The sequence below is a fragment of the Erpetoichthys calabaricus genome, chromosome 2, assembly GCF_900747795.2.
Source record: "Erpetoichthys calabaricus chromosome 2, fErpCal1.3, whole genome shotgun sequence".
Taxonomy (NCBI): Eukaryota; Metazoa; Chordata; class Cladistia; order Polypteriformes; family Polypteridae; genus Erpetoichthys; species Erpetoichthys calabaricus.
The window spans coordinates 252,328,959-252,355,959 of NC_041395.2; the positions used below are offsets into that span (position 1 = coordinate 252,328,959).

The 27,001-nt window shown below is 38.6% G+C and overlaps 1 protein-coding gene across 1 annotated transcript in view; it reads right to left on the bottom strand.

Moving 5' to 3' along the window:
- The window catches only part of reep3b (receptor accessory protein 3b), a 105,507-nt gene that overhangs the window by 31,007 nt on the left and 47,499 nt on the right, over positions 1 to 27,001 (bottom strand). The window contains exons 2-3 of the mRNA XM_028795371.2: positions 13,874 to 13,946; positions 3,449 to 3,525 (exon numbers count right to left, since the gene is read on the bottom strand). Coding sequence (XP_028651204.1) covers positions 3,449 to 3,525; positions 13,874 to 13,946 — 150 coding nt within the window. The remainder of the gene's footprint in view (positions 1 to 3,448; positions 3,526 to 13,873; positions 13,947 to 27,001) is intronic.

Here is a 27,001-nt window from a genome sequence, read left to right on the forward strand (position 1 = left end):
CTCTCCTCTCTTCCTCCAGACTCTGGGACCTTGATTTCCAAAGGAAATGCAAAATTTACTTTCATCAGAGAACATAACTTTGGACCACTCAGCAGCAGTCCAAAGGCGAGATGCTTCTGACGCCATCTCTTGTTCAAGAGTGGCTTGACACAAGGAATGCGACAGCTGAAACCCATGTCTTGCATACGTCTGTGCGTGGTGGTTCTTGAAGCACTGACTCCAGCTGCAGTCCACTCTTTGTGAATCTCCCCCACATTTTTGAATGGGTTTTGTTTCACAATCCTCTCCAGGGTGCGGTTATCCCTATTGCTTGTACACTTTTTTCTACCACATCTTGTCCTTCCCTTCGCCTCTCTATTAACCCCTTAACCACCCTCTGCCGGATATATCCGGCACCGTTGTTTTATTGCTAACGCCATACTGCCGGAATTATCCGGCACATTTGCCTGTGGTTATATGAATGCCTGGCAAGTAGTATAACTGACGGTTTGGCGTGGGTATTATTACTACGTTGTATTTCGACAAGTCTGTGGTTGTTTTGGCCGGTCATGTGACGTGATTCGCATGTAACAGCTGTGAATATGGCGAAACGTAAACTGACTTCAAGTGAGGCTTTGCAGGCGATTTTGGACAGTTCTGATCATGATTGTAGCAGTTCTGAAGAAGATTTTAGTGACAGTGATGAGCAGCAACGTGCGCTGCATGATACTGTGAATGAAGAGGCATCGGATGACGGCGCTGAGTGGGTGTATCCCCAGCATCTCAGCTGGGCTGCTGCCCATGGTGAACTACCTTTTCTGCATTCGTTTGAGGGAACGTGTGGCTTTATTGTTGATGTAAACAATTACACTGCTGAGCAGTTTTATGAGCTGTTTGTGTCACCTGATTTGATCAGACATTTTGTTCATCAGACAAATCTGTATGCAGCACAGTTTATTGAGAAAAATCCCAATTTACCTCCACATTCCCGTGTTCGTGCTTGGTTTGACACTGATGAAAACGAAATGAAAAAATTCATTGGGATTTTGATGTTGATGGGAATAATCAGAAAACCAGATATTGAGATGTACTGGTCTACAGATCCTATGTATGCAACACCTATTTTTGCAGCTGTCATGACACGTAACCGATTCTCTTTGCTGCTGAAATTCTTTCATTTGAATGACAACAGAAACGAGCCAGATAAGAAAGATCCAAACCGCGACCACTTGTTCAAGCTACGTCCTTTGATTGATCATTTATTTGAAGCATTTCAGTTGCCCTACATGCCAGGACCGTCAGTTGCAGTTGATGAAAGTTTATTGTCGTGGAAGGGCCGCTTACAGTTTCGACAGTATCTACCATTGAAAAGGGCACGGTTTGGTATCAAGATGTTTTGCTTAGCTGAGAATTCAGGTTACATTTATAGATTTCGTGTATACACTGGCAACTTGCACAACATTTAGTGGTCAATACTGCTTGAATAAATGTAAAAAATGTAAAAAAAATGTAAAAAAGTAAAAAAACGAAAATTGTTCAGATTTTGCCTGGCGTGGGGAATATTTAGGGAGTTGGCAGTTAAAGGGTTAATGTGCTTGGACACAGAGCTCTGTGAACAGCCAGCCTCTTTAGCAATGACCTTTTGTGTCTTGCCCTCCTTGTGCAAGATGTCAATGGTCGTCTTTTGGACAACTGTCAAGTCAGCAGTCTTCCCCATGATTGTGTAGCCTACAGAACTAGACTGAGAGACCATTTAAAGGCTTTTGCAGATGTTTTGAGTTAATTAGCTGATTAGAGTGTGGCACCAGGTGTCTTCAATATTGACATTTTCACAATATTCTAATTTTCCGAGATACTGAATTTGGGACTTTCATTAGTTGTCAGTTATAATCATCAAAATTAAAAGAAATAAACATTTGAAATACATCAGTGTGTGTAATGAATGAATCTAATATACAAGTTTCACTTTTTGAATGGAATTACTGAAATAAATCAACTTTGTCATGATATTCTAATTTTATGACCAGCACCTGTATACTAAAGAGTTGAATGTGCATGGAGCAAATGTTTAAAGCGCAAGTCTCAAACTAAGAACTAAAGTAAATCGAATTCCTGCAATACATATTTGAAATATAAAAAATAAAGTGGCAAAATACACAAAGGTCAAACGACTTTTCAAAACTAAACATATCCTGATTCTGAAAAAACTGCAACAAAGTCAGAAGGGCACAAAGTTCAAGTACCAACTAAAGGAGTGCGCATTTAAACTCCGCCACCCCCCATCACAAGTCACATGGTTGGCATTTATAGTTACAACAGCACTTCAAAAAAAAAAAAAAAAAAAAGACACTTCTGTTTTTGCAGAGTCAAACTATTAATGTTGGAATAATGGGACATAAAACTAGTCACATCAGAATATCTTAAATGGACGGAAATGTAACAAATTAGGTCACATCTACAGCTCAGAACTCAGGGTTACCTGTGTGTCCCTGCCTTATCCCCTGCAGCAAAAAAGTGCTCTACTCAGCTACTATTTTGACAGCAAACAAATTCATGCCTACATGTTTAACTTCAGCACATAATGGGTCTGTTTCTGGTAACTCTTTAGGCTATGCATATTTATTGCTGCGAAATTATCTTGCTACACAATTATTACACAAGTAACAAGGTATAAACTGCATTCATTTTTAAGAAGTTCTTTAGGTTAAAACCTCAACAACTTGTGCATCTGACTGGCTGTAATCAGCTGGAATTCTGCAAATTAGCAATTCATGTGAATAAATAAAAACTTTTTTTTTAAAAAATTAAATATTATATCTCCACAGCTCACAAAATATTAACTTGTAATCATCCTCATCAGAAACTATGGACCCTGCGTGAAATTTCTTATTTCACATGCATAGTGCATGAGCTACAGGAAACTTTCACATGTTACCTTATTTCCCGTGCACATGGGAAAGTATCTTTTTTTTGGTTCTCTCTCTTTAGGAAAATAATTATTTAATAGTAATAAATATGTTGAAATTTATATCTTTATTTGATACTCCAAATCAAATAATATACCTAATATTTTACATTCCCTATACCAAGTTCTAAATGTGATGTTACTCAAATTTCGTGAAACTTTCCATGAGGCTTTTCTATAGCAAGTATACAAAATAACCAAAAACTGCATGTTTTAAGTGTGCTCCTTTTAGAGAAGATATTTAATCTGTATCCACTCAATAATGAAGACCATTAAACACATTTCTACATTTGGCACCATAAAAGATTGGAACAGTAAGATAAAAATCACATATATGATGACAATAATCAAAATGTATTCATACCTTATTTCCCTACAAGCGATTTTACAATTTTGTCCACAATAATATATTACTTATCATTCACCAAGAGGCAAGGTCCCCCATCAAAGCTGTATGCAACTTCTTTTCAGTATTATAAATTTGTATATTGGTTTTAATCTTACCAAGACACCATGAGGTCTGCAATTGTTTCAAGTACAGTATACAGGGCAAAGACAATCCAGTACATCATCCAGCGAACCTAAAATCATATACAAAAAAACAAACACTTTCATTGATCTATTTTAGTTGCATTTTATTAACAGAAGTGGACATGTGTCTCATCTTAAATTATGTATAGCACACACTTAAACTTGTAGGAAAGACAGAATTTATCTGTATCTGTTAAATATGTAATGATTAAAGATTATGTTATTTACAATTACTTTTAAGTCCTTGCAGTGAAACAATATTTGATATTCTTAAATCATGGCTCCCCCATCTCTGGGACTGAGGTCACCGAGGTGGTCAAAAAACTCCTTGGTGGCAGGGCCCCGGGGGTGGATGAGATACGCCCGGAGTTCCTCAAGGCTCTGGATGTTGTAGGACTGTCTTGGTTGACACGCCTCTGCAACATTGCATGGACATCAGGGACAGTGCCTCTGGATTGGCAGACCGGGGTGGTGGTCCCCCTCTTTAAGAAAGGGGATCGGAGGGTGTGTTCCGACTACAGAGGGATCACACTCCTCAGCCTCCCTGGAAAAGTCTATTCAGGGGTCCTGGAGAGGAGGGTCCGTCGGATAGTCGAGCCTCGGATTCAGGAGGAACAGTGTGGTTTTCGTCCTGGTTGCGGAACAGTGGACCAGCTCTATACCCTTAGCAGGGTCCTGGAGGGTGCATGGGAGTTTGCCCAACCAGTCTACATGTGTTTTGTGGACTTGGAAAATGCATTCGACCGTGTCCCTCGGGGAATCCTGTGGGGGGTACTCCGAGAGTATGGGGTACCGGCCCACCTGATAAGGGCTGTTCGGTCCCTGTACGATCGGTGCAGGAGCTTGGTCCGCATTGCCGGCAGTAAGTCGAACCCGTTTCCAGTGAGAGTTGGACTCCGCCAGGGCTGCCCTTTGTCACCGATTCTGTTCATAACTTTTATGGACAGAATTTCTAGGTGCAGCCAGGGTGTTGAGGGGGTCCAGTTTGGTGGGCTCAGGATTGGGTCACTGCTTTTTGCAGATGATGTTGTCCTGTTTGCTTCATCAGGCCGTGATCTTCAGCTCTCTCTGGATCGGTTCGCAGCAGAGTGTGAAGCGGCTGGGATGAGAATCAGCACCTCCAAATCCGAGACCATGGTCCTCAGCCGGAAAAGGGTGGAGTGCCCTCTCAGGGTTGGTAGCGAGATCCTGCCCCAAGTGGAGGAGTTCAAGTATCTTGGGGTCTTGTTCACGAGTGAGGGAAGAATGGAGCGTGAGATCGACAGGCGGATCGGTGCGGCATCCGCAGTAATGCGGGCTCTGCATCGGTCTGTCGTGGTGAAAAAGGAGCTGAGCTGCAAGGCGAAGCTCTCAATTTACCAGTCGATCTATGTTCCTACCCTCACCTATGGTCATGAGCTATGGGTAGTGACCGAAAGAACGAGATCGCGAATACAAGCGGCTGAAATGAGTTTCCTCCGCAGGGTGTCTGGGCTTTCCCTTAAAGATAGGGTGAGAAGCTCAGTCATCCGGGAGGGGCTCAGAGTAGAGCCGCTGCTCCTCCGCATCGAGAGGAGTCAGATGAGGTGGCTCGGGCATCTGATCAGGATGCCTCCTGGACGCCTCCCTGGTGAGGTGTTCCGGCACGTCTAACCGGGAGGAGGCCCCGGGGAAGACCCAGGACACACTGGAGGGACTACGTCTCTCGACTGGCCTGGGAACGCCTTGGGATTCTCCCGGAAGAGCTAGAAGAAGTGGCCGGGGAGAGGGAAGTCTGGGCATCTCTACTCAAGCTGCTGCCCCCGCGACCCGACCTCGGATAAGCGGGAGACAATGGATGGATGGATGGATGGATGGATGGATAAATCATATCAAATGCAGAATAACTGTCATGTTCATTGCAGTACACGTGTTTATACTTACCTATTTAAAAATTATCACCATAAAGATTCAAATTTGATAAAGGTTTAAGAAGCCAAACTAGTTCTTTAATGATTACAAGCAAATATCAAAAAACAATACGAATACATACAAAATGTTACCAGTCAATAAAAGAAGCTGTAACTCCTGACGAGTTGCATTTTTCATGCAGCTTATGTGTTGCACCGGAGAGAAACTACTCCTTCACAAGGTACTACAGTATGTCTTATACATCAATACAATGTTTAATGTTCCAGAAATGACAACAGAAAAACACAAAACTTACTGAAATTGCAAAATAAGCTTATGGTATCACCATATGCAGACATGGGAAGGTAACAAAAAGTAAACATTACCTATTCCATACAACTTTCAATGGTTCTATTTTATATCAAACAAATATGAATAATCTCATACAAATAATTTTGAAAACAAAGGGGTGGGAGAAATTAAAATTATATACTGATCAATCACAATTGGTGTTACGCAAAAAACTGAAAAAGCAAATTTCAAGCATTTAACTACTATCAGTTTGTCAATAGGCCATAATGGAAAACCTGAACCATGCTAAAACAAACCTTTAGACCAGATTCAAATGTTGAGACAATGAGTCTTCTCCAGTATTAAACTTTCCAGTCTTTCCAAAGTTTGGATGTCCAATGGCTAAAGGCCCTGCCTCCAACACTAGTTTTAGCCAAGACTCAGAATTTAGCTAGGTTTTCATTGTGTATAGTACTGTAAAGTAAGGAGTGGATACAGTACACCATTTACGACTTTACCACTTCATATACAAGGATGAGAACTAAAGAAAGAAAAAAAAAAAACTCTATAGCCCTGTGTTGGGCTATAAAAACTACCCTAATTTTCCTGTTTATTTTCTATAGGCAACGTGATGATAGCACAGTGATTGGGTTTGAATCCTGTATCCAGTTTTAGTCTGTGTGGAGCTTGCACACCCCCCACCACCACCACCCTTTGTCTGGGGGTGTTCCAGTGCAGCTGCCATAATGAGCTCCAGTCCTCTGCTACTATGAAGTGGAGTACGCAGGTTTGAGAATGTTTGCTTCCCCAATATAAGTACATCTTTAAATCACCATGAAAATAATGAATTTACTTACAAAGCTAAGATGCTCATTTTCATATACATAACGCTTTAGTACTTTCACTTTAATTTACTGGCAAGTTTTTCTTTATAAAATTGTCATACTACTTCCTACATCTGCTTAAAAATCTTAATTTAGACAGTAAAATCCATCAAAACAGACTGCAGCTCACTACTTAGTATGCTTAAGCTTGCGTATTATTCCACTTCTTGAAGTTCATCAGCCTTTCAAAGACGTCTTTATATTTCAATTTCAAAGGTAGCCCAGACAGTCATGTGATAACATTCTGATGTTCATTCAAGCTCTCAAAGGTATCAGAGGATATTTTAAGCCTCAATGAGCAAAGTTAAATGAATGTACACAGCACTGCCATTACCACAGTGACAGGCAGCATCAGATATATACTGTGACCTCACAGTGAACTTTTAAACAGCCATCATTTGCAGTTAGTGATGAATGAACTATTAAATTACACAAGGCCCTTCTCAATTGCTCTGGTCTTGGAACAGTATATGAAAGATGGTTTTTAAATGAAATTTCTGTAAATCAAAATTAAAGGCAATATTGAGTACATGGGGTGTGGGTAATATTGAATTCAGCCAACATAAAACAATGACAAAAATTATTTAACAAACATTGTAAAGTGTCAAAAATAGATTGCATAAACATGTCCCGCAGAATTTAACGTGTCAATCAATGATGTACATTTATGCAGCAATTAGAAATAGCAGTAAATCTCTTCACAAAGAAAGCATACTTAAAATACTTTAAAGTAAAAAGTAATCATAAATGAAGATTTTTTTTTAACAGAACAAATAAAACAAATCACTGAAAAAAAATTGTAAACCCAGAAATGTAATTTCACTCAACCAAACAAAATGCATTTTTACTCTTCTGTTCGATCCTTTTTCCAGTGTTCAACAAAAAACAATCACTTAAGTTGACAGATAAATTATAAAGGGTAACCCTTTCTTCAGACATCTGAAAAACTTTATTGTTCACATTTCTGTATGCCTTCAGTACTAGTTTGTAAAAAAAAAAAAAAAAAAAAAAAAATGAATGCATAATGTTTTTATTATAAATTAGCAAGCTCACATACATCTGACCTATTTATTAGAGTTGGCAATGCCAATTAACCCAATAATTCTTTGGCGCATGAGAGAATCAAATGAAAACCCATTTCTGCACAAGAAGAATGTACACACTCCACAAGGACTTTGACCAGGCTGAATTTCGAATCCAAGTCCCTGAAGCCTTGCGGAAGCAGCACTCACAACTATGACATTACATCCCCACATTAGCCTTAATAATACAACTTGAATGTCTGTTTTACTTTAAGGTTAAAATTTATTTCCAATGGAAGTAGACAGATGTTGAAGCCTATATATACGTCCATTTTCTTAGCTGCAGGGAGCCGAAAATTATCCCAACAGCATTAGAAGCACCACAGGAATTGATCTTAAACATGATGGCAGGTCACTGTAAAACAGTCACACACTGGGCCAGTTTAAAGCCACAAACAAGGTCTTCAGGATAAAAGATGCTGGATTTCCCAGGAAATCCATAAGCTCTGTAAACTCAGACTTCATAGAGAAAGTTGCAGGGCTAAGAATTTAACTTGTGCTCCTGGAGGTATGAAGTGGTAATACTAACTGAGTGTACTACAGTGGTGTAATAATCTGTATAACATTCCAAAAAGAGGCCTTATCTGACCGAGTATGTAGCATAGCTTCTGGTCTAGGCATTGGTCTTGTTATGTCTTGACTGCTGCAGCTTTTTATGGGCAGGCGTACCTGCATTCACTGCCAAACCACTGCAGAGGATTCAACTGCAGTGCTACGTTTTGTGTTTACCACCCACAACAGGTGCATCTCACAGCACTGGCTCCCTGTAGCAGGACACATTAAGTTCTAGTCCTTGATGCTTGCTTGAAGAGCAGTCAATGAGTCGGCAGAAGCATTCATGAGGTCCTATGCTCCTTCTTACCCACTCAGGTCTGATAATGAATAGCATCTGGTGATTCTGCATCTATGTGGCATTATATTTCAATCCAGACTCCTTTCACGTGAAGCTCCAAGATGTTGGAACAGCTTCCCACCTTCATTCAAACTGCTGACTACCATCCTATTTTCAAAAAAGCACTTGATGACTCTCTTGTTCTGTGAATATCTAGCTAAAAAAAAAAGGGTTTCAATGCTAGGTTATTAAGCTAAGAAAAGGGTAATTAGCCTTGTGCTGCTGTTTGCTTTAGAGCTCTTTACTTTTGTGATGGTCAAATTTGTAACCTTGTCCTGTAACACAGTCCCAGACTGAGGTCTACACAACCTCAACTTCTTTTTTTATGCTAAATCAGTAATTATAAATCGTATCTGTTGTTTGGAGAAGGCTTTCACTGGTTTCACATTCAGATCGAAAGGAGTTGAAAGATCTGAACCGTGACAAATAAAGATTTAGGGCACAATGGACACGATTCAAGTACCTCTGGCTTACTAATACATGTTTACCTTGCCACCAGCCAAAACAAAGTGTGCTTCAGAAAGAAGTATGATGTACTTCCTGCTAATACTAAGCAAGAAACAGAAGTAATGTGTGTTAAACTTGTGTGTCAGCACGTCTGTTCTTACAACTTTTTTGCAGTTTTGTACAGCTTGTTCCACACTTCATTGACACAGGTATGAAATATAGCAGAATGGACATGTCCAACATACTTCTGCAATAAATGTCATGAATGGAGAGGAAATGGACAGAAGTGGTCAGGGTGTTTGCTGCAGCAAGCAGGTGTGGACTTAAAAGACAAAATATAAAAATGTTATGCACACATTTAGTACAGAGTAGGACCCACTCTTGCCTCCAGAACAGCCTGAATTCTTCAAAGTATGAATTCAACATGGTGCCAGAAATATTGTCTGCTGAATGAGAAGGTTCACCCAGTTCCAGCAGATTTTTGGCCACACATTCATACTGCAAACCTGCCAAATGTGTGTTACTTGCAGAAAGAATGTGCCAAAAAGGGAACGATATGGCCATAAACAGGATGCACATGATGAACAACAACTGTGGCATTCATGTGACACTCAGTTTGTATTAACAAATCTAGCATGTGCCAAGAAAACATCCCTCACTATAACCAGTAACCCATTCTGTTGTCACAAGGCACAATGGTTTAGTAGGTTCATGTTAATTTATGTCAGATACTTATTCTGCACCACAAGCAACACTTTCCAAATTTTCAGCTATCCAGTTTTAGTGATTACTTGCCCACCTCATGTTTATACGTCTTCACTGCCACTGTAAGTCATGCTCTTTGAGGACTGATGTCCTTGTGTGTACACCCACTTCTATAAATAGTTTTCGTTAGCTTGAACAAGTCTACCTAGTCTCATTTGACCACACTCTTTGTGATCAGAAACACTGCTTTCTGGATGTTTTTTTTTTTTTCTTGCATTAGCTCTGTTAACTTAAATTACAGGAGCGCAACTGTACATCAGACACTATGATACATGATCTAAATGACTTTTAATATTGCCTTTTCTAATCTTTGGTATATAGTTAAACCCAAACTTTTGGGGCACTGGAAGAGTATATGGTTTGCATTAGCAAAAAGATGTACCTGATAAAATCGCCACTGACTCACTGCCTGGTCTCGCGTGACGTTGTAAAAGCAATACCTGTCTTTTATTTCTGGCCACGGGCGTGGTTGAATTCTTTCTTGCAGGATGTATAACACTGCTCGCGTTCGGTTGGGGTAGCTGCTGTCGCAGCTTTCTGTACATGTGTATAGTGCCGTTTTTTTGGGTTTTTTTTGAGCCTTTCTAATTTCACTGGTTTCGTAGTCTCTAATCTGTCTTGCATGTGTTTAGCGTCAACGTTTGTAAACATCTCTATGAAGTCCTACTTTGTCTTTTACTCACTGTCATTTAATTCTGAGCCAGATTGGACGTGCTTTTTTTTCAATTCCACTTGTTCCGGGCTGATAATTACTCTCCTTATTTTCTGAATTTGCACCTCGATTATTCTTTTTTGCTCTTTTTTTCTGTCCAACGCATGAGTCTCTTTTCTCCATGCCCAATTGAACGTGCTTTTTTTTCCATTTCACTTGTTCCAGGGTGATCATCACGTTCCTTATTTTCTAAATTTGAACCTAGATTATTGTTTTTCTTTTTAGCATTTTTTTTCTCTCTATCGCTTTTGGGTCACTGTTCTCCGCGCTTTTATTTCTTCTTCATTTAATCGTCGATGTTTTATTTCTACCCTATTCATTTCATTTCTACCGTACTGACCTTATACACTTTATATGCACTGAGGGCCCTGGAGCTGTGTGTGCTGCATGACTGCCTTTACACTACTGATTTGTTTTTTCTGATATTGCTTGTAAGTAGGGTGTGTTTTGCAAGACTCTCGGTCTATGTTCCCGTGAGACGCACTGTAGCAGGTCTCTTTCGTCTCGCGGGTCTTTAAATTATCTTCTGAGAAAGATCACGTATCGTAGACTATCAGGACAGGGGACAGGATTTCTTTTATATATATATATATATATATATATATATATATATATATATATATATATATATATATATATATATATATATATATATATATATACATACATACATACACACACACACATACATACATACATATACACACACATACACGTACATGCATACTCTAAAAAAAATTTTAATCAACTAATGATGTAAATATAACTAACAATAGCAAATGTTACATACTTAACAGAGATTATCTGACAAAAGTCTGTTTAATTAAAAATATCCTGAATTATTTTGTAATTCACAAATTCAACAGTACAGGTATAATGTTTTAATTTTTATTTTTAGTGTAGATTTTAAGCAGTGTTTTTCAGTTACAGATGACAAAATGTTGGGGAATGTGCACATTGTAAGATAAATCAGGTACTCCACAAAGATATAACTCTTTATAAATCCTACGCTGAAACTCCCCTACAATATTAAACACTAGAGTCCCTGAAGCCAACAAAAAAAGTCGTAATCCCGGGCCACCTTAAATTCCGTTTGCACCTACGTCGTCAGCATGGCACTGCTAGATCTAAACACAGTAGTGTGGCGAATTGCATGCCTAATGAAGAGACCTGAACTGCAGGCGGAAGTTCCCATCCCATTTTACTTTATTGTGACATACAGAGTTGTGTTGCGGTGCAGCAGTGTATTAACCAGCGAAAGCGCTATGAAAAACCTGTCTGTTAGGGTTCTGTCTTTGTCCAGTCTAATAGCAGTCACTGGGCATCGTATGTTTGATTGCCAGTACAACAAATAGTTCTGAGCAAGCATCAACCACAGCACCAACTGTGGTCATTGCTGCTCGTGAAAAAAATGGAGATAAACGGCATCAACTCAGAGAGGGAGAGGCAAGTTCATTGTACCATGTCAACGTCACTGACAGAATAAAACTGAATAATTTAAAAAAACACTAACTTTTACAAGTAGCCAGAATTTACACCAGGTGTTACAGGCTCAAATTAAATGCATGTTTTTATTATAGTAATAAAAATCGCATGCTCCTCGTTTTAAGTAGTGAGATGCTGACTCGAACTCGCAAACCTTTTGGTTATAAAGCAGCAGTTCTTACCTCTGCATCATCCAAGAAGACATACCAACTTTCTGTCGATTGACATTTGAGCTTGGGTATTTGGCTCATTGACAGCAACATGTAAATTGAATTAATTTTTTTTTTTTTTAAACTTTGGTTAAATTCTTGAATAAAGCGCACATGTTTATTGTGATATTTAGACTCAAATCTTATTCACATTATACACTTCATGTCATTATTACTATAACATGGAAAAAGCATCTGTTTTAGGTATGTGTTCAGCATTTCTGCCTCGCATTTCCTACATTTACCCAGATCGCTGTAGACACATCAAATATATGTATTCCAAATAACGATATATTATTTACCATATACAACTCCAAGCACCTCACACTCAGATAAAGAGACTTGAGCTAGGAGAAGTTCAGCTGCATCGGTTGGGGGGGGGTGGGCGGTTGGGATAGAAGGCTGCTTGTGTTAATTGACACATCTACAAAACAAAAGACGCCGATGGAGATTTGCGAAGAAATTTAAGGTGGCCCAGGATTACATCTTTTTTCGTAGGCTTCAGGGATTCTAGTGTTAACACCACCTCCCACTTGCTGTTTGACATGGGTATTCTCCTACTGTATCACACATTAAATTCAAATCTTACATTGTAATATGAAATTTATGAATTCCAATTCTAGACTACATAAACTATAGCTGAGCAACTACTTGATTGATATACCACTGTTTTAAATCTGCTGATACTATCACTATATATTTTATATTCTATTGCAAGGAAAGGCACACTATTGTCAGCTTGAATAATGGAGTTACTTTTAATTAAAAACCCAGTGAAAGAGATTTCTGTTTTTCTCGTGGAATTGAGTATTGTGAAATTTCACTGGTATTAGTATTGAATACAAAAATGCTGGTATTGCGACATCTCTAGTGTAAATATACAATTAAAAAGTGTTTGGACACTTTACATTATTACTTTAAACAATCCATGTACAGTATGCTATTAAAATTAACCAACTGCATTGTTAAGTAATACTGTTTGCAATATGTGTCACACTGGTGATACTTTATTCTGCCTATTGCAATGGATATACATTCTGTCTTTTATTCTTAGTTTTCAAAATGCTCATGTGAAAACGCAGAGTCATTAACAATATGCAAAACATCTTCAGATTGTCACTCTTGATGTTGACACCTGCCTTGAAAGAAATCGACCTTCAGAAATCTTACACTGACAATGTGTTTGCACTCCTTGATCAACTCAATTGTAAGAATACAATTCCCACAACACGCGTTTTTTTTTTTTTCTAAGTATACATTACAAATGTTGTTAAAAGGAGCTTTCCTAATTTCATTAGTACTCCATCAATCTCCACTTTTGAAAATACTGGAGCTAATAAAGGAGAATAGTAGAAGTGTTGCAGATTTTATCAAATGATGTGATGGTACACACCAAAATGATCTTAGGCAATGCTGGGAAAGAACCTCTCTAAAATATCTTGGGCAAAGACTGGAATTTTACTATTCATAATACAAGTTATAACCACGGCAATTCTTTAAAAAAAAAAAAAAAAATGCACCACCTCTCACAGAAAATTGTTGTAGTTACAAATGCTTTGGCATTCACATTGGTACAACACAAAAATGAGAGAAAAAACTGAACTCTGATATAATTCCACAAAGAACTCAAGAAATGGACTGGACATAATTACTGGCACTTAAAGTTACAAAAGACACTTCAAAATTCTCACAAATGCTTTACTTGTCATTATCAAATAGCAATGAAAATAAGGTGTTTTAGAGTTGAATTTAAAATACTTACATATTCTTTCACATTCTTTGTTTTTACAGCTTTGTAGGAATAATAAGCAGGATATAAAGTCCCAAACAGGAGTCTGAAAAAGAGAGAAAAATGCAGATGTATGGGAAGAGTCAGCAGTAAAATGTTCAATGTTCTTCACTTTCATGCTAGGTAAATAAACAAAGCTGTTGACGAAACCTGCGAGATCAAACATGCTTAAAACATTTTGCACTTCTATATATTACACAAACAAATCCACCTTAATAAAAGGACAAGAGTCTGTACATCTCTGTATCCATCTGTTATATGCCATTTGGTATGGGATTTGCAAAAGAGATTCTAATGTTTGTGATGTACCATCTGCTGTAACGAAAAAATTCAAAGCTTTTTATGAGTAAATGCATTACTATACTGCAAGCAAAATAAATTTGAAAAGATGGTGCACTGAAATATGGTAAGGTCTAAGTTGATTACTTAGGTTTCAACACTTAATGGGCAGCATAGTTGATTTTAATAATTGTATTTAGCATAATACTAGCCGACGCCCGCCGTACCATATGGCAGTGTAAGAATAGGAATGGAAAACGATGAGAAAGGAATTCAGAAATCAAGAAGAAATAAATACTTCTTGAAAGATGCAGTTGTGAATAGGTGTTTTGGTGGAGACGACAGATAATGAGTCGAAAGATCCAACCCTAGAAAAAGCCACGTACAACTGACGCTTCTGAAATTCGATTACGTAAATATAACAACCCCAAAAAGATGTTGTTGTAGAATGAGTAATTCCTGCAGCTTAATCCAAAAGACTCGGACTACAATATCAGGTCTGTGCTCTGGTCTTTGGGTATCCAACAGTGCATGTAGAATTACCGACCAAGCAGGATTACATGTGAAAGTGATAAATAAATCAGGCTTTCCGAATTTACGTACTATGGCCATGGCATCCTCATAGTTTTGTTGCATGTATCTTGTACTGCCTGGAAATGTGGACAGTAATATGATCATTTTGTCTACACATACGTTATTTTCAGCGTTTACTTGCAGTGCGTCTAATAGTTCTTTTTTATTGTTCCACGCGCAGATCTTGTTGATGTAATCTGAGACAGTTGAGATGCGCGCCCTCTGTTTTAACATACGCATCTATGACGTACTGTTGGAATAGTTTACCGCTGGAGTGCAAAATACTAAATGTATTCCTCATTGCTAATCTGTACGTGTAAAATTGGCATTGAGTAAGCCTTATTCACTTGGCGGTTCTTTTATCAGGAACATGTTGTAAATCTTTGTGCCAGCGTATCGTCGTAAATCCTGCTTAGGGTTTTCCTTGAAAACCATTCGTACAGATGCTGTTGGATTGGACTGAGCGATTTCATGCATGTGTTTGTATGATTTAGCGAAGGGGTTGATAGTTCTGAGCATGGAATCTAGCTGGAGAAGTACATTTTCGCTGCATGCAGAGTTTTCTTTATTTTATAAGCATACTTCAGTAGCTTGCGCTGTGTCAAAAACATACAACTGTCCATATCCTGGAGAGGTAGAAGTGTTAGCGTAGAGTGGAGAGATTTGGTGATAAATTTGTGCGTGTATTTTAAAACAGTATGGTCCGTGGCCAGGAGGTTGAGTTATCTGTGCACCCGTGGAAGCAAACGCTAGAGAAGTGTTGTATTTTCGAATGTGTTCATGATAATTTTTAGCTTCTGATGTCTGCTGTGTAAGAAGCCGTTGTAAAGACACAGGTGGCTCCCGCAGAGGTGGTAAAGCTACTTTACCGTTGTGGCAACACCTTGAGTACTTGTTGGATGTATTACGCAAGCAGCGTGGGGAAGGGTTTGGAAGAGGACGAATAGGAATCGAGAAATGCAGTGTCGGCTGCGCGTGGGCGGGACCGGTTTTGAAGAGGAAGCAGGACAAACCAGAAGAAAAATATATATAAGAGATTAATATGAAAATCTTCATTTCCAGAGGTACACAAAACTATCCAATCATCAGCCATCAATTATGGGTTAACAGTTTCTTACAACGTACTATTAAAGACTCGTTCACCAATCAAAATTATCAAAACAAGAACTAAGACACATAATGGGTCTGTCTTTAAACTACATATTACACAATCAATTAAAAGGTTGGGCGGCACGGTGGCGCAGTGGGTAGCGCTGCTGCCTCGCAGTTGGGAGATCTGGGGACCTGGGTTCGATTCCCGGGTCCTCCCTGCGTGGAGTTTGCATGTTCTCCCCGTGTCTGCGTGGGTTTCCTCCGGGCGCTCCGGTTTCCTCCCACATTCCAAAGACATGCTGGTTAGGTGGATTGGCGTTTCTAAATTGGCCCTAGTGTGTGTTTGGTGTGTGGGTGTGTTTGTGTGTGTCCTGCGGTGGGTTGGCACCCTGCCCAGGATTGTTTCCTGCCTTGTGCCCTGTGTTGGCTGGGATTGGCTCCAGCGGACCCCCGTGACCCTGTGTTCGGATTCAGCGGGTTGGAAAATGGATGGATGGAATTAAAAGGTTATTAAAAATCAAAGAATGCCTACACAAATCCTGTAACAAAAATAGTAAATAGTAAACCGCTCAAAAAAATTGAATGAACACTTTGGAAAATACTGATATGGACTGGGTAATGTTTTAGGAACGAAAGGATGCCACATCGTTTGATGAAAATGAAAATTAAACTACAGAGGGCTGAATTCAAAGACACCCCAAAAATCAAAGTGAAAAAATGATGCGGCAGGCTAGTCCATTTTGCCAAAATTACACTGCAGCAACTCAAAAATCATACTCAATAGTTTGTACGGCCCCCACATGCTCGTATGCATGCCTGACAACATCGGGGCGTGCTCCTAATGAGACAACAGATGGTTTCCTGGGGGATCTCCTCCCAGATCAGGACCAGGGCATCACTGAGTTCCTGGACAGTCTGAAGTACAACCTGGCAGCGTCGGATAGACAGAAACATAATGTCCCAAAGGTGTTCTATTGGATTTAGGTCAGGCGAGCATGGAGGCCAGTCAATGGTATCAATTCCTTCATCCTCCAGGAACTGCCTGCATACTCTCACCACAGAAGGCTGGGCATTGTCATGTACCAGGCGGAACCCAGGACCCACTGCACCAGCATAGGGTCTGACAATAGGTCCAAGGATTTCATCCAGATACCTAATGGTAGTCAAGGTGCCGTTGTCTAGCCTATAGAGGTCTGTGCATCCCTCCATGGATATGCCTCCCCAGACCATCTCTGACCCACCACCAAACCAGTCATACTGAATGATGTTACATGCAGCATAACATTCTCCACGGCTTCACCAGACCCTTTCATGTCTGTCACATGTGCTCAGGGTGAACCTGCTCTCATCTGTGAAATGTACAGGACACCAGTGGTGGACCTGCCAATTCTGGTATTCTATGGCAAACACCAATCAAGCTCCACGGTGCAAGGCAGTGAGCACAGGGCCCACTAGAGGATGTCAGGCCTTCGGGCTACCCTCATGAAGTCTGTTTCTAATTGTTTGGTCAGAGATCTTCACACCAGTGGACTGCTGAAGGTCATTTTGTAGGGCTCTGGCAGTGCTCATCCTGTTCCTCCTATCCCAAAGTAGTAGATACCAGTGTTGCTGATGGGTTAAGGACCTTCTACAGCCCTGTCCAGTTCTCCTAGACTAACTGCCAGTCTCCTGGATTCCTTTCCAGGCCCTTGACACTGTGCTGGGAGACACAGCAAACCTTCTGACAGTGGCATGTATTGATGTGCCATCCTGGAGAAGTTGGCTTACCTATGCAACCTCTGTAGGGTCCAGGTATCGCCTCATGCTACCAGTAGTGATTCTGACCATAGCTGAATGCCAAATTAGTGAAAAAAACAGTCAGAAAAGATGAGGAGGGGGAAAATGTCAGTGCCCTCCACCTGTTAAACCGTTCCTGTTTTGGGGGTGGTCTTATTGTTGCCCCTCTAGTACACCTGTTAATGTAATTAACACCAAAGCAGCTGAAACTGATTAACAACCCCCTCTGCTACTTAACTGACCAGATCAATAGCCCAGAAGTTTCACTGACTTGATGCAATACTCTGATTAAAAAGTGCGCCTTTTTTTTTTTTTTTTTTGAGCAGTATATATAAAATGAATGCTCACCTACTATTGCAACAAAACTTTTTAAAAGGTCTTCACGATATGTGCTGTTAGAAACCCTTATGCAGAAAAAAAACTACTGTGCATATCATGTCTGTCTCATGTATGCCCACCCACATTTCTTTTAGTTTTATCAGCTTGGGTGAACAGTTATGGGAAAATAGGTTGAATATAAATGGGAAGTTTGAATTAATGGATAATCATTTGGTGGTATTCAATTTGAATTGCATACTCCCAGCTCTTCTGCACAAATACTACATGACAATTGTGGTGGTTTCGCACCAAACACTCACCACTGCCATATGCCTTTCTGCTATAAAATTTTAACACAGGACCTCAACTCCTATTAACCACTCCCTAAGTTATTCATTCATAATATGATTGAGTGTATTTACTAACCATGTATGGACAGCATAAAGATTATTAAAAAATAGTGTAAATACCATTCCTAGTTACAAGCCAGTTTGAAGTGGTAGCAGAATGGCTAATACACTATTCAAGAACATAGTAACTTTTTATAATATAAAGAAATGTGTGCTTTACAGCAAATTTACATTTATAATTAGGGATGCTCCAATCAGGTCGATACCGATCACTGATTTCATGTTACTTGATGAGCCAATTCAATTCAATTTTTTTTTTTTATCACTTTAAAAAATTTTTTACACTAACCTCCTGCATAAACAGACACAGAGGCCTTATGTCCTATATTAAAACTGTATTTTTATAATTCAGCTATCGATCATAGGTGTTGACTATTCATTTTTAATAAACAAAATGAAATTCTGCAGGTTTATTGTTCAGTGACCATAAAAAAAACTAAATTTCCTTACATACTTTAATAAAATATGTTCAAAAACACTGCATGTATCCATAATACATATGGCATAGAAGAAAATAAAATGGTCCTCATAATTACAAGCTGTCATATTATTTAATTTTTTCTGCTGCTTAAATGTAACTACAGTAATCCCTCACCTATCGCGGGGGTTACGTTCCAGAGCCCCCCCGCGATAGGTGAAATCCGCGAAGTAGCGACCTATATTTATTTTATTATTTATACATATTTTAAGGCTTTATAAACCCTTCCCACACTCTTATAAACCTTTCTCACTCTCTTGTTAACCTTTCCCACACTGTTATAAACACTTCCTATGCTCTTAAACACTTTCTACATTCTTAAACACCTCAGACCAACACTGCACACTGCACGCAGCGATCAGACGTCAATGTGTCTGCACTCGCTTTGTGAAGGGGGGCAGCTGAACTCACGCTGAGCAGAAATGGACTTTGTGCTGCTTCTGCCAAAATGCCTGCTTGTCGCTCTGCTCGAGGAGTGTGTGTGTGTGTGAGAGCTGAACGCACCTTCGCTCAAACCCCCCCTCCCCGGAAGCGCAGTTCGCATTGTCAAGGGGGTGGGGAGCTGAATGAACGCTAAGGAGAAGTGGACTTTGTGCTGGGTTTGTGCTGCTTGTCGCTCTGCGTGTCAATAATTTAAAAGCCTGTACAATCAGGCTTTTAGGTGTACATCACCAATTTTCCTGTCTCACTGTCTTGTCTTGCGTGAAGTTAAAATGTTTTATAATAGTGAGATGTTACTCATATCCTTAGCCCGACATCCACATATCATATGTGTTAACAAAGTGTGTTTTATAAGTTTACATGTGTTTAAAGCATGTGGGATGGGTATTTTAAGGCTTAAACTAAAAAAATGTTTATTTATATGGTCTTTCTATATCACGGATTTTCTCCTGTTGCTGATGGGTCTGGAACATAACTTCCGCGATAGGCGGGCAATCACTTGTATTTAAAAATCCGCGAAGTCGTGAATCCGCGAAAAGTGAACCGCGAAGTAGCGAGGGATTACTGTATACATGCACTGATAGGTTTAAATCATTTTAAATCTTTAATTGCACTACAGCTTTTTTGCTGTTAAAATATATATTTACTATATTTAGGCAGGGGTGTTTTTTTCTTCAGTATATCAGAGACATTCGTAACTCTTGAGGTGTAAATTATAAATATGGTCAATGATTTTAATTACAGTGCACCGGGAAAGTATTCACAGGGCACCACTTTTTTCACATTTTGTTATGTTACAGCCTTATTCCAAAATGGATTAAATTCATTTTTTTCCTTGGAATTCTACACACAACACCCCATAATGATAACGTAAAAAAAGTTTACTTGAAGTTTTTGCAAATTTATTAAAAATAAAAAAACGGAGAAATCACATGTACATAAGTATTCACAGCCTTTGCCGTGAAGCTCAAAATTGAGCTCAGGTGCATCCTGTTTCCCCTGATCATCCTCGAGATGTTTCTGCAGCTTAATTGGAGTCCACCTGTGGTAAATTCAGTTGATTGGACATGATTTGGAAAGGCACACACCTGTCTATATAAAGGTCCCACAGTTGACAGTTCATGTCAGAGCACAAACCAAGCATGAAGTCAAAGGAATTGTCTGTAGACCTCCGAGACAGGATTGTCTCGAGGCACAAATCTGGGGAAGGTTACAGAAAAATTTCTGCTGCTTTGAAGGTCCCAATGAGCACAGTGGCCTCCATCATCCGTAAGTGGAAGAAGTTCGAAACCACCAGGACTCTTCCTAGAGCTGGCAGGACACCTAAACTGAGCGATCGGGGGAAAAGGGTCTTAGTCAGGGAGGCGACCAAGAACCAGATGGTCACTCTGTCAGAGCTCCAGAGGTCCTCTGTGGAGAGAGGAGAACCTTCCAGAAGGACAACCATCTCTGCAGCAATCCACCAATCAGGCCTGTATGGTAGAGTGGCCAGACGGAAGCCACTCCTTAGTAAAAGGCACATGGCAGCCTGCCTGGAGTTTGCCAAAAGGCACCGGAAGGACTCTCAGACCATGAGAAAGAAAATTCTCTGGTCTGATGAGACAAAGATTGAACTCTTTGGTGTGAATGCCAGGTGTCACGTTTGGAGGAAACCAGGCACCGCTCATCACCAGGCCAATGCCATCCCTACAGTGAAGCATGGTGGTGGCAGCATCATGCTGTGGGGATGTTTTTCAGCGGCAGGGACTGGGAGACTAGTCAGGATAAAGGGAATAATGACTGCAGCAATGTACAGAGACATCCTGGATGAAAACCTGCTCCAGAGCGCTCTTGACCTCAGACTGAGGTGACGGTTCATCTTTCAGCAGGACAACGACCCTAAGCACACAGCCAAGATATCAAAGGAGTGGCTTCAGGACAACTCTGTGAATGTCCTTGAGTGGCCCAGCCAGAGCCCAGACTTGAATCCGATTGAACATCTCTGGAGAGATCTTAAAATGGCTGTGCACCGACGCTTCACATCCAATCTGATGGAGCTTGAGAGGTGCTGCAAAGAGGAATGGGTGAAACTGGCCAAGGATAGGTGTGCCAAGCTTATGGCATCATATTCAAAAAGACTTGAGGCTGTAATTGCTGCCAAAGGTGCATCGACAAACTATTGAGCAAAGGCTGTGAATACTTATGTACATGTGATTTCTCTTTTTTTTTTTTTATTTTTAATAAATTTGCAAAAACCTCAAGTAATCTTTTTTTCACGTTGTCATCATGGGGTGTTGTGTGTAGAATTCCAGGGAAAAAAATGAATTTAATCCATTTTGGAATAAGGCTGTAACATAACAAAATGTGGAAAAAGTGATGCGCTGTGAATACTTTCCGGATGCACTGTATATTGTACTTGTTTCTTACCTAAACATTTGCTGTATGACACACAGTAACAAATAAACACACAACAAATATTTTTATAAGTTGCAAATGCATCAAATGTTCATAAGTTGTTCATCAAGCTAACATGCTTAACATGTTTATAAGTACAAGACATTTTGCTGTTAAGCTAACAAGCCTAATGTTTACTAAGCAGCAAATAAAAATGTAAGTTGCATCACTTAAAAAAAAAGCTTGCTGTCTAAACTCAAATGGTGTTGGTTTTAATTTAAAAGGTCTGAATTAAAGTAGCTTTTCTAGCCATTTGTCGAATTGCACACAATTACTCCTCCTATTCCATGTTCTCAGTTTATTGCTCCACTTTCTTTAATGTAAAGTTCTCTTGTAAAACAAGCCTCAACTTGCTGCTGCTCTTCACTTGCACTATAGGATGTTTGCAGGGGAAAAAAGAAAAAAAAACACACACACACTTCTGGCTCAACTACTGTAATACCTTGTGTAAATGAACACTGCAACTAAATTACCATAAAGCTTAGAAAAGCAGGTGCTGAAAAAATTGTTAATTGTGTAGTTTCAGTGAAAATCAGCCAATTTAGATAGGTAGCCGATCAAACAGACCATCTTTATTAATAATCACATATATATTCGTAATTACAACTTGTCCACCTATGATACAAATCCTGAAAATCATTTATGTTTATATGTACAGTTCATCCACAACTTTTGTCCACTTTTTGAAATGTCATCTGTATTGGTACACCTAGCCCATTCAGATTTGCTTTAAATTTCAGCCAGCACATCCAAAACCTAAATCTAAATATGGACCTTCTCGAAATAATGTTTTCTTCATCTATGTACAGTTTGTATATTATACATAACACTTCAGTTAGAAAATTTTCACTTTATTCTTTTTAAATCTATAAATACACTATTCACAGACAATTTATCACAGGGTAATTCCACGCCAAAAAAAAAAAAAAAAAAAAAAAAAATCACACTTTTGGACGTCTGTCACAGATTTTAACAAAACTTTGCATGCTGATTTGGTCACATGAGTAACCCACGGAACTGAAATTGCATATGTCTTGGATCAATATTAAGGGAGATTTAAGCTAACAAAGTTTGAACTTATTTTTGGGGGTGTTGGATTATGGCTTTGACTGGCTATATCTCCCTAAATATAAAATGCACAGAAATGGTTCTCATATTGCTTTTGAAGTTCGTTTCCAGCTCTATATTTTGTGTACATACAATGCTATGAAAAATTACCATGCTATTAGAAATATAACAGCAAAAAACTTTAAAAAAAATTTTTTTTTTTTTTTTACTAAAACTACCTTATAATGTTATTGTCGTTGCTAAGATATCATTCCTTATCTGAATTTGGTGACTTGAGCTTACAAGAAAAAAGTATCAATCCTGCATTTTATAATTCTGCTACACATATACCAAGAATGGCCACAGCTCAACTCACCTCCACCCCTGAAAATAAATTTTAATGTCCACTAACAAACCACAATTACATTATGTTTTGGAAATGTAACACACCATATATGCAAACCAACAGTGTAATTTCTAACCAAAATACCATGAAAAATGCATCACCTCTACATGTGCTGAATGTGAAAATTTAAAACAAAACTTATCGTTAAGTACCGCAATACTTAAAAATACATGCACTACAAACATGCGTAGGAAGTAAGTAAAGAAATAAAGGTAAATAAGTAAATAACATTCAATCTGGCTCTTACAAACTAAAGTCAGAAGTAGAGTGCAGAGCTTCCAATGTACATATACAAAGTACAGCGATGGCAAAAGTGCATTCTTGCTCCGATGTAGAACAGTCGTCATGATCTGAGGTCACATCTGTTATAGTGCATTTATGTGAAAATAGCAGTGTCAAATGCAGTTGGGGGTGTTGGGATTGTGAACGCGGCTGAGAGAATAAAACAATTAAAAAAAAAAATTTAAAAATAAAAAACAAAGCTAACCTTTACAAGTATCATAAATTATACCGGCTGTTACAGACTGGAATCAAATGTGTTTTTATTCTAAAATTTTAAGAATATGTGCAGCTCACTTCTCAAAACGGACTCGTCCGGGATCAAACATGTAAAGTTTAGATCACCAGTCAACAGCAGATACCATTGCGCCACAGAAGCGATCGTAGCAAATGCGTGTCAATGTCGCACCCTAACGCAGGTTGTTTTTGTGCAGTTATATTCTTGAATAGAAGCACACTTGTTCTGTTATATTTGTACCTTTTGTGAAAGTGTTTTGATATTTGGAATTCAGACTTCACACATTATATACTTCATGTCTACATTTTGTCAATTATTACTAAAACATGAAAAACGTTTCTGTTTTAACGATGTGTTTACATAGATCTTTGTAGACACGGAACACACATGAAATGCAAGTGTTCCAAATAACAATATAGTATTTATAAAAGGTGTCATTTTGCTTGACTTCTCACTCTATACAACTCTAAGCAACTGACATGCAGGTAAACAGACTTGAGCTGAGAAAACTGTGCGGGGTGGGGGGGATGTGATAGCAGGGTGCTTGCTGTTTGCTGCTTATTCACACATTTACAGGACAAAAGATAGAGACGGAGAGGTGAGAAGCGATTTAAGGTGGGACGGATCTACAAGTTTTTTCGTAGGCTCTAGTAATTCTAGTGTTAATAGATTTAGTACAAAGGGTAAGGTTACAAAATGAATTATGCACATGTCAAGTCTGACTGTACATACATGAAAATGGACTAGTATTCCATTTTAAAAATATGGAAACCATATTTTATATTTATATATGGACTGAAGTATAGCATAACAATGAATCAAATATATTTACCTCAATGCCACAGAAAAAGACAAGGGATGTACTGCAAATTTTAAATGACTTCTAACTGAGTTGTACCAGTGTGTAACAGCCCACTTCAATCCCTGATCTTCAGTAAAAAGACACAGAGTTGGTGTTCCTGATTAACAAATTTACTTGGTTGTATTGTTCTGAAATTGTGTTTTGAATGAGGCCTGGCAATTTATTCCATGTTGTATTATTACTTCGGAGTGTCGTGAACATAACTTTGTGGATGTCCCCCAGCTCTGGAATCTCTCACAACATGTACCATGTAGACCTTGTGCTGCTACTGTGATGACTGCTGCGATCAGACATTCTTTAAGAATACTGGTGGGCCTCTGACATATACTTTGTTGTCTGCTGAATTAATTCTATTAGGAAAAGCTGGTCACATAATGAATGATAATCTTTTATAACTATGTGATTGGGAAAAGAGTTACACAGAGAGATTGTATGCTTTAGATACATTTCAATAAATTGTACAATTATGTCTTGTCATCAATACTTTTCATGTAGGGATTTCAGGGCCTTAAAATAAGCTTGAAGAAAATAACATTAAAACAAATTTGATCTCTGGCCTGCAGGTAAGCCAAACACGATTTTTTAAGTCTATTTTCTGTCCTAAAATTCTTGGCTTATCTGCCAGTATTTAATAACTGCATGCTTGTGAAAATGAAACAGTTTCTAAAATGTGTCAGCATGTTTTGGGGGCAGGCCGAGTTGAAACAGTAACCAGAGATATAAGTGGCCACTGTTGATTGAAGCAGTGGGGTGGTACAGAAGTGAGGTGAGACTAAAAACACATGAATGATAATCTGCAAACCAGAGTGTAATCTTTGATGGATAATTTGTGCATTTAAAATAATTCTGTAAGCATTTTTGGTCAGAGGTACAGTAGATAGTCTTAAAATGTGCCAGTCATTTCACAAAAGACATCTTGTTACTTTAAAATAACAGACTCTCTTAAGCTCTTTGGTTTTGTCATGAATAGATAGCAAAAAAAAAAAAAAAAAAACACTGCAGCCCTAACCACAGACTTGAAACTTTACCCAGAACAGACAGGTCCAAAAGCTAATCGCCTAGGCTGCTTATCTGAAAGACTTCTAACACAAAGTTCATGTTTCAGCTAGACAGGGTACTTATTAATTTAAGTCTACATTTTATTAATCCATTTGTTAGTTACAAAGACATGGGAAGATTATGCCTTTGTAAGCAGCAACACATTCAAGAATCTCCAAAAACCCAAGATGAAGATTTCCATACAGAAATCTCCTTATACTGTCAATTTCCCTTACATTCCTAAGTTAGTAAAGGAACATAGAAAAGTGTTTTTATCCTGCTCATGTCTATTTTTGGAGCTGTACATGTAACGCTGAAGTAGAAAATAAATAGTACTTGTTTTGCTTTCAAAAAGATACTAATTTTTTAAAGGCTAATTCTAGACAACATTTTGACTCTTGCATAACAGCATTAATTGTAAAATATACGATACAGATTCAAATGAAAACAAATTTAGCTTAAAAGCACTAGGCAGTGAGAGAAACCATTTTAACTTCACATGTTGTTCTTTCTATGTCATTCTAAGCTAACGCGGTTTCTTTTTCTCACATACATATGAAGCAGGATTCATATCAAGCAAAACTGAGAACCGACTAACCAGGGGACTAGTCTTGAGAAGAAAAAAAAACACATGACAAGTAGGATTAAAATCTCATAATGAGACAATGTGAGGGAAACCAATCTGGTTGTGCAAAGCAAAGCAATTTACATTTACCCAATTTGCATATATCCTCGTAGCAAGAAAGAGAAAAGGACAATTCTCCTATGAATTAAATTCCCTAATCTTTGAAAATTGTGCAATTCAAATTTATCAGGCTTGGTAAAGATTGCAATTTGTGTAGACTCAGCTACTTTTTGTAATCATTACTGCCATGTCCACACTATCTTAAAGGATCAAACCTTATCGACTACCATGCAGACCAGGAAGACAAGAATAATGGACATTGCATGGCCAAAAGGAACATATTAGAAGTTAAGATTGGGAATATAATGCAGACCATCAATCCCCAACAAAATGCACAGCAACCTTCAACTTCTCAATATAGAATAAGATAATTAGTTAATCTACATCTCTGAAAGTTCAATTATGACTAGGTTAAAGTAATATGATTTCCAGATATTTACAGAAAATTATTCAGGAGATTTCCAGCAAAAGGCTAAGATTAGTTCTACATTGATGGTACTCACACAGAATAACCTCCCCTAAGAAGTGACCCCGGAGAATATAGGTGGCAAAAAGGAAGAGAGAATAAAAGACAGGCAGTTAAAGCCAACAGAGAGAGACACACACACACACAAAAAAAAAAAAAAAAAAAACGCAGGGGGACAATCCTAATACACCTGATGAAATGTGCCAGGGACATTTAAGGGAACAAGTCACAAATGAGATAAGCTGCAAAATGGATATCTATTGCAAAAACATTTGCAGAG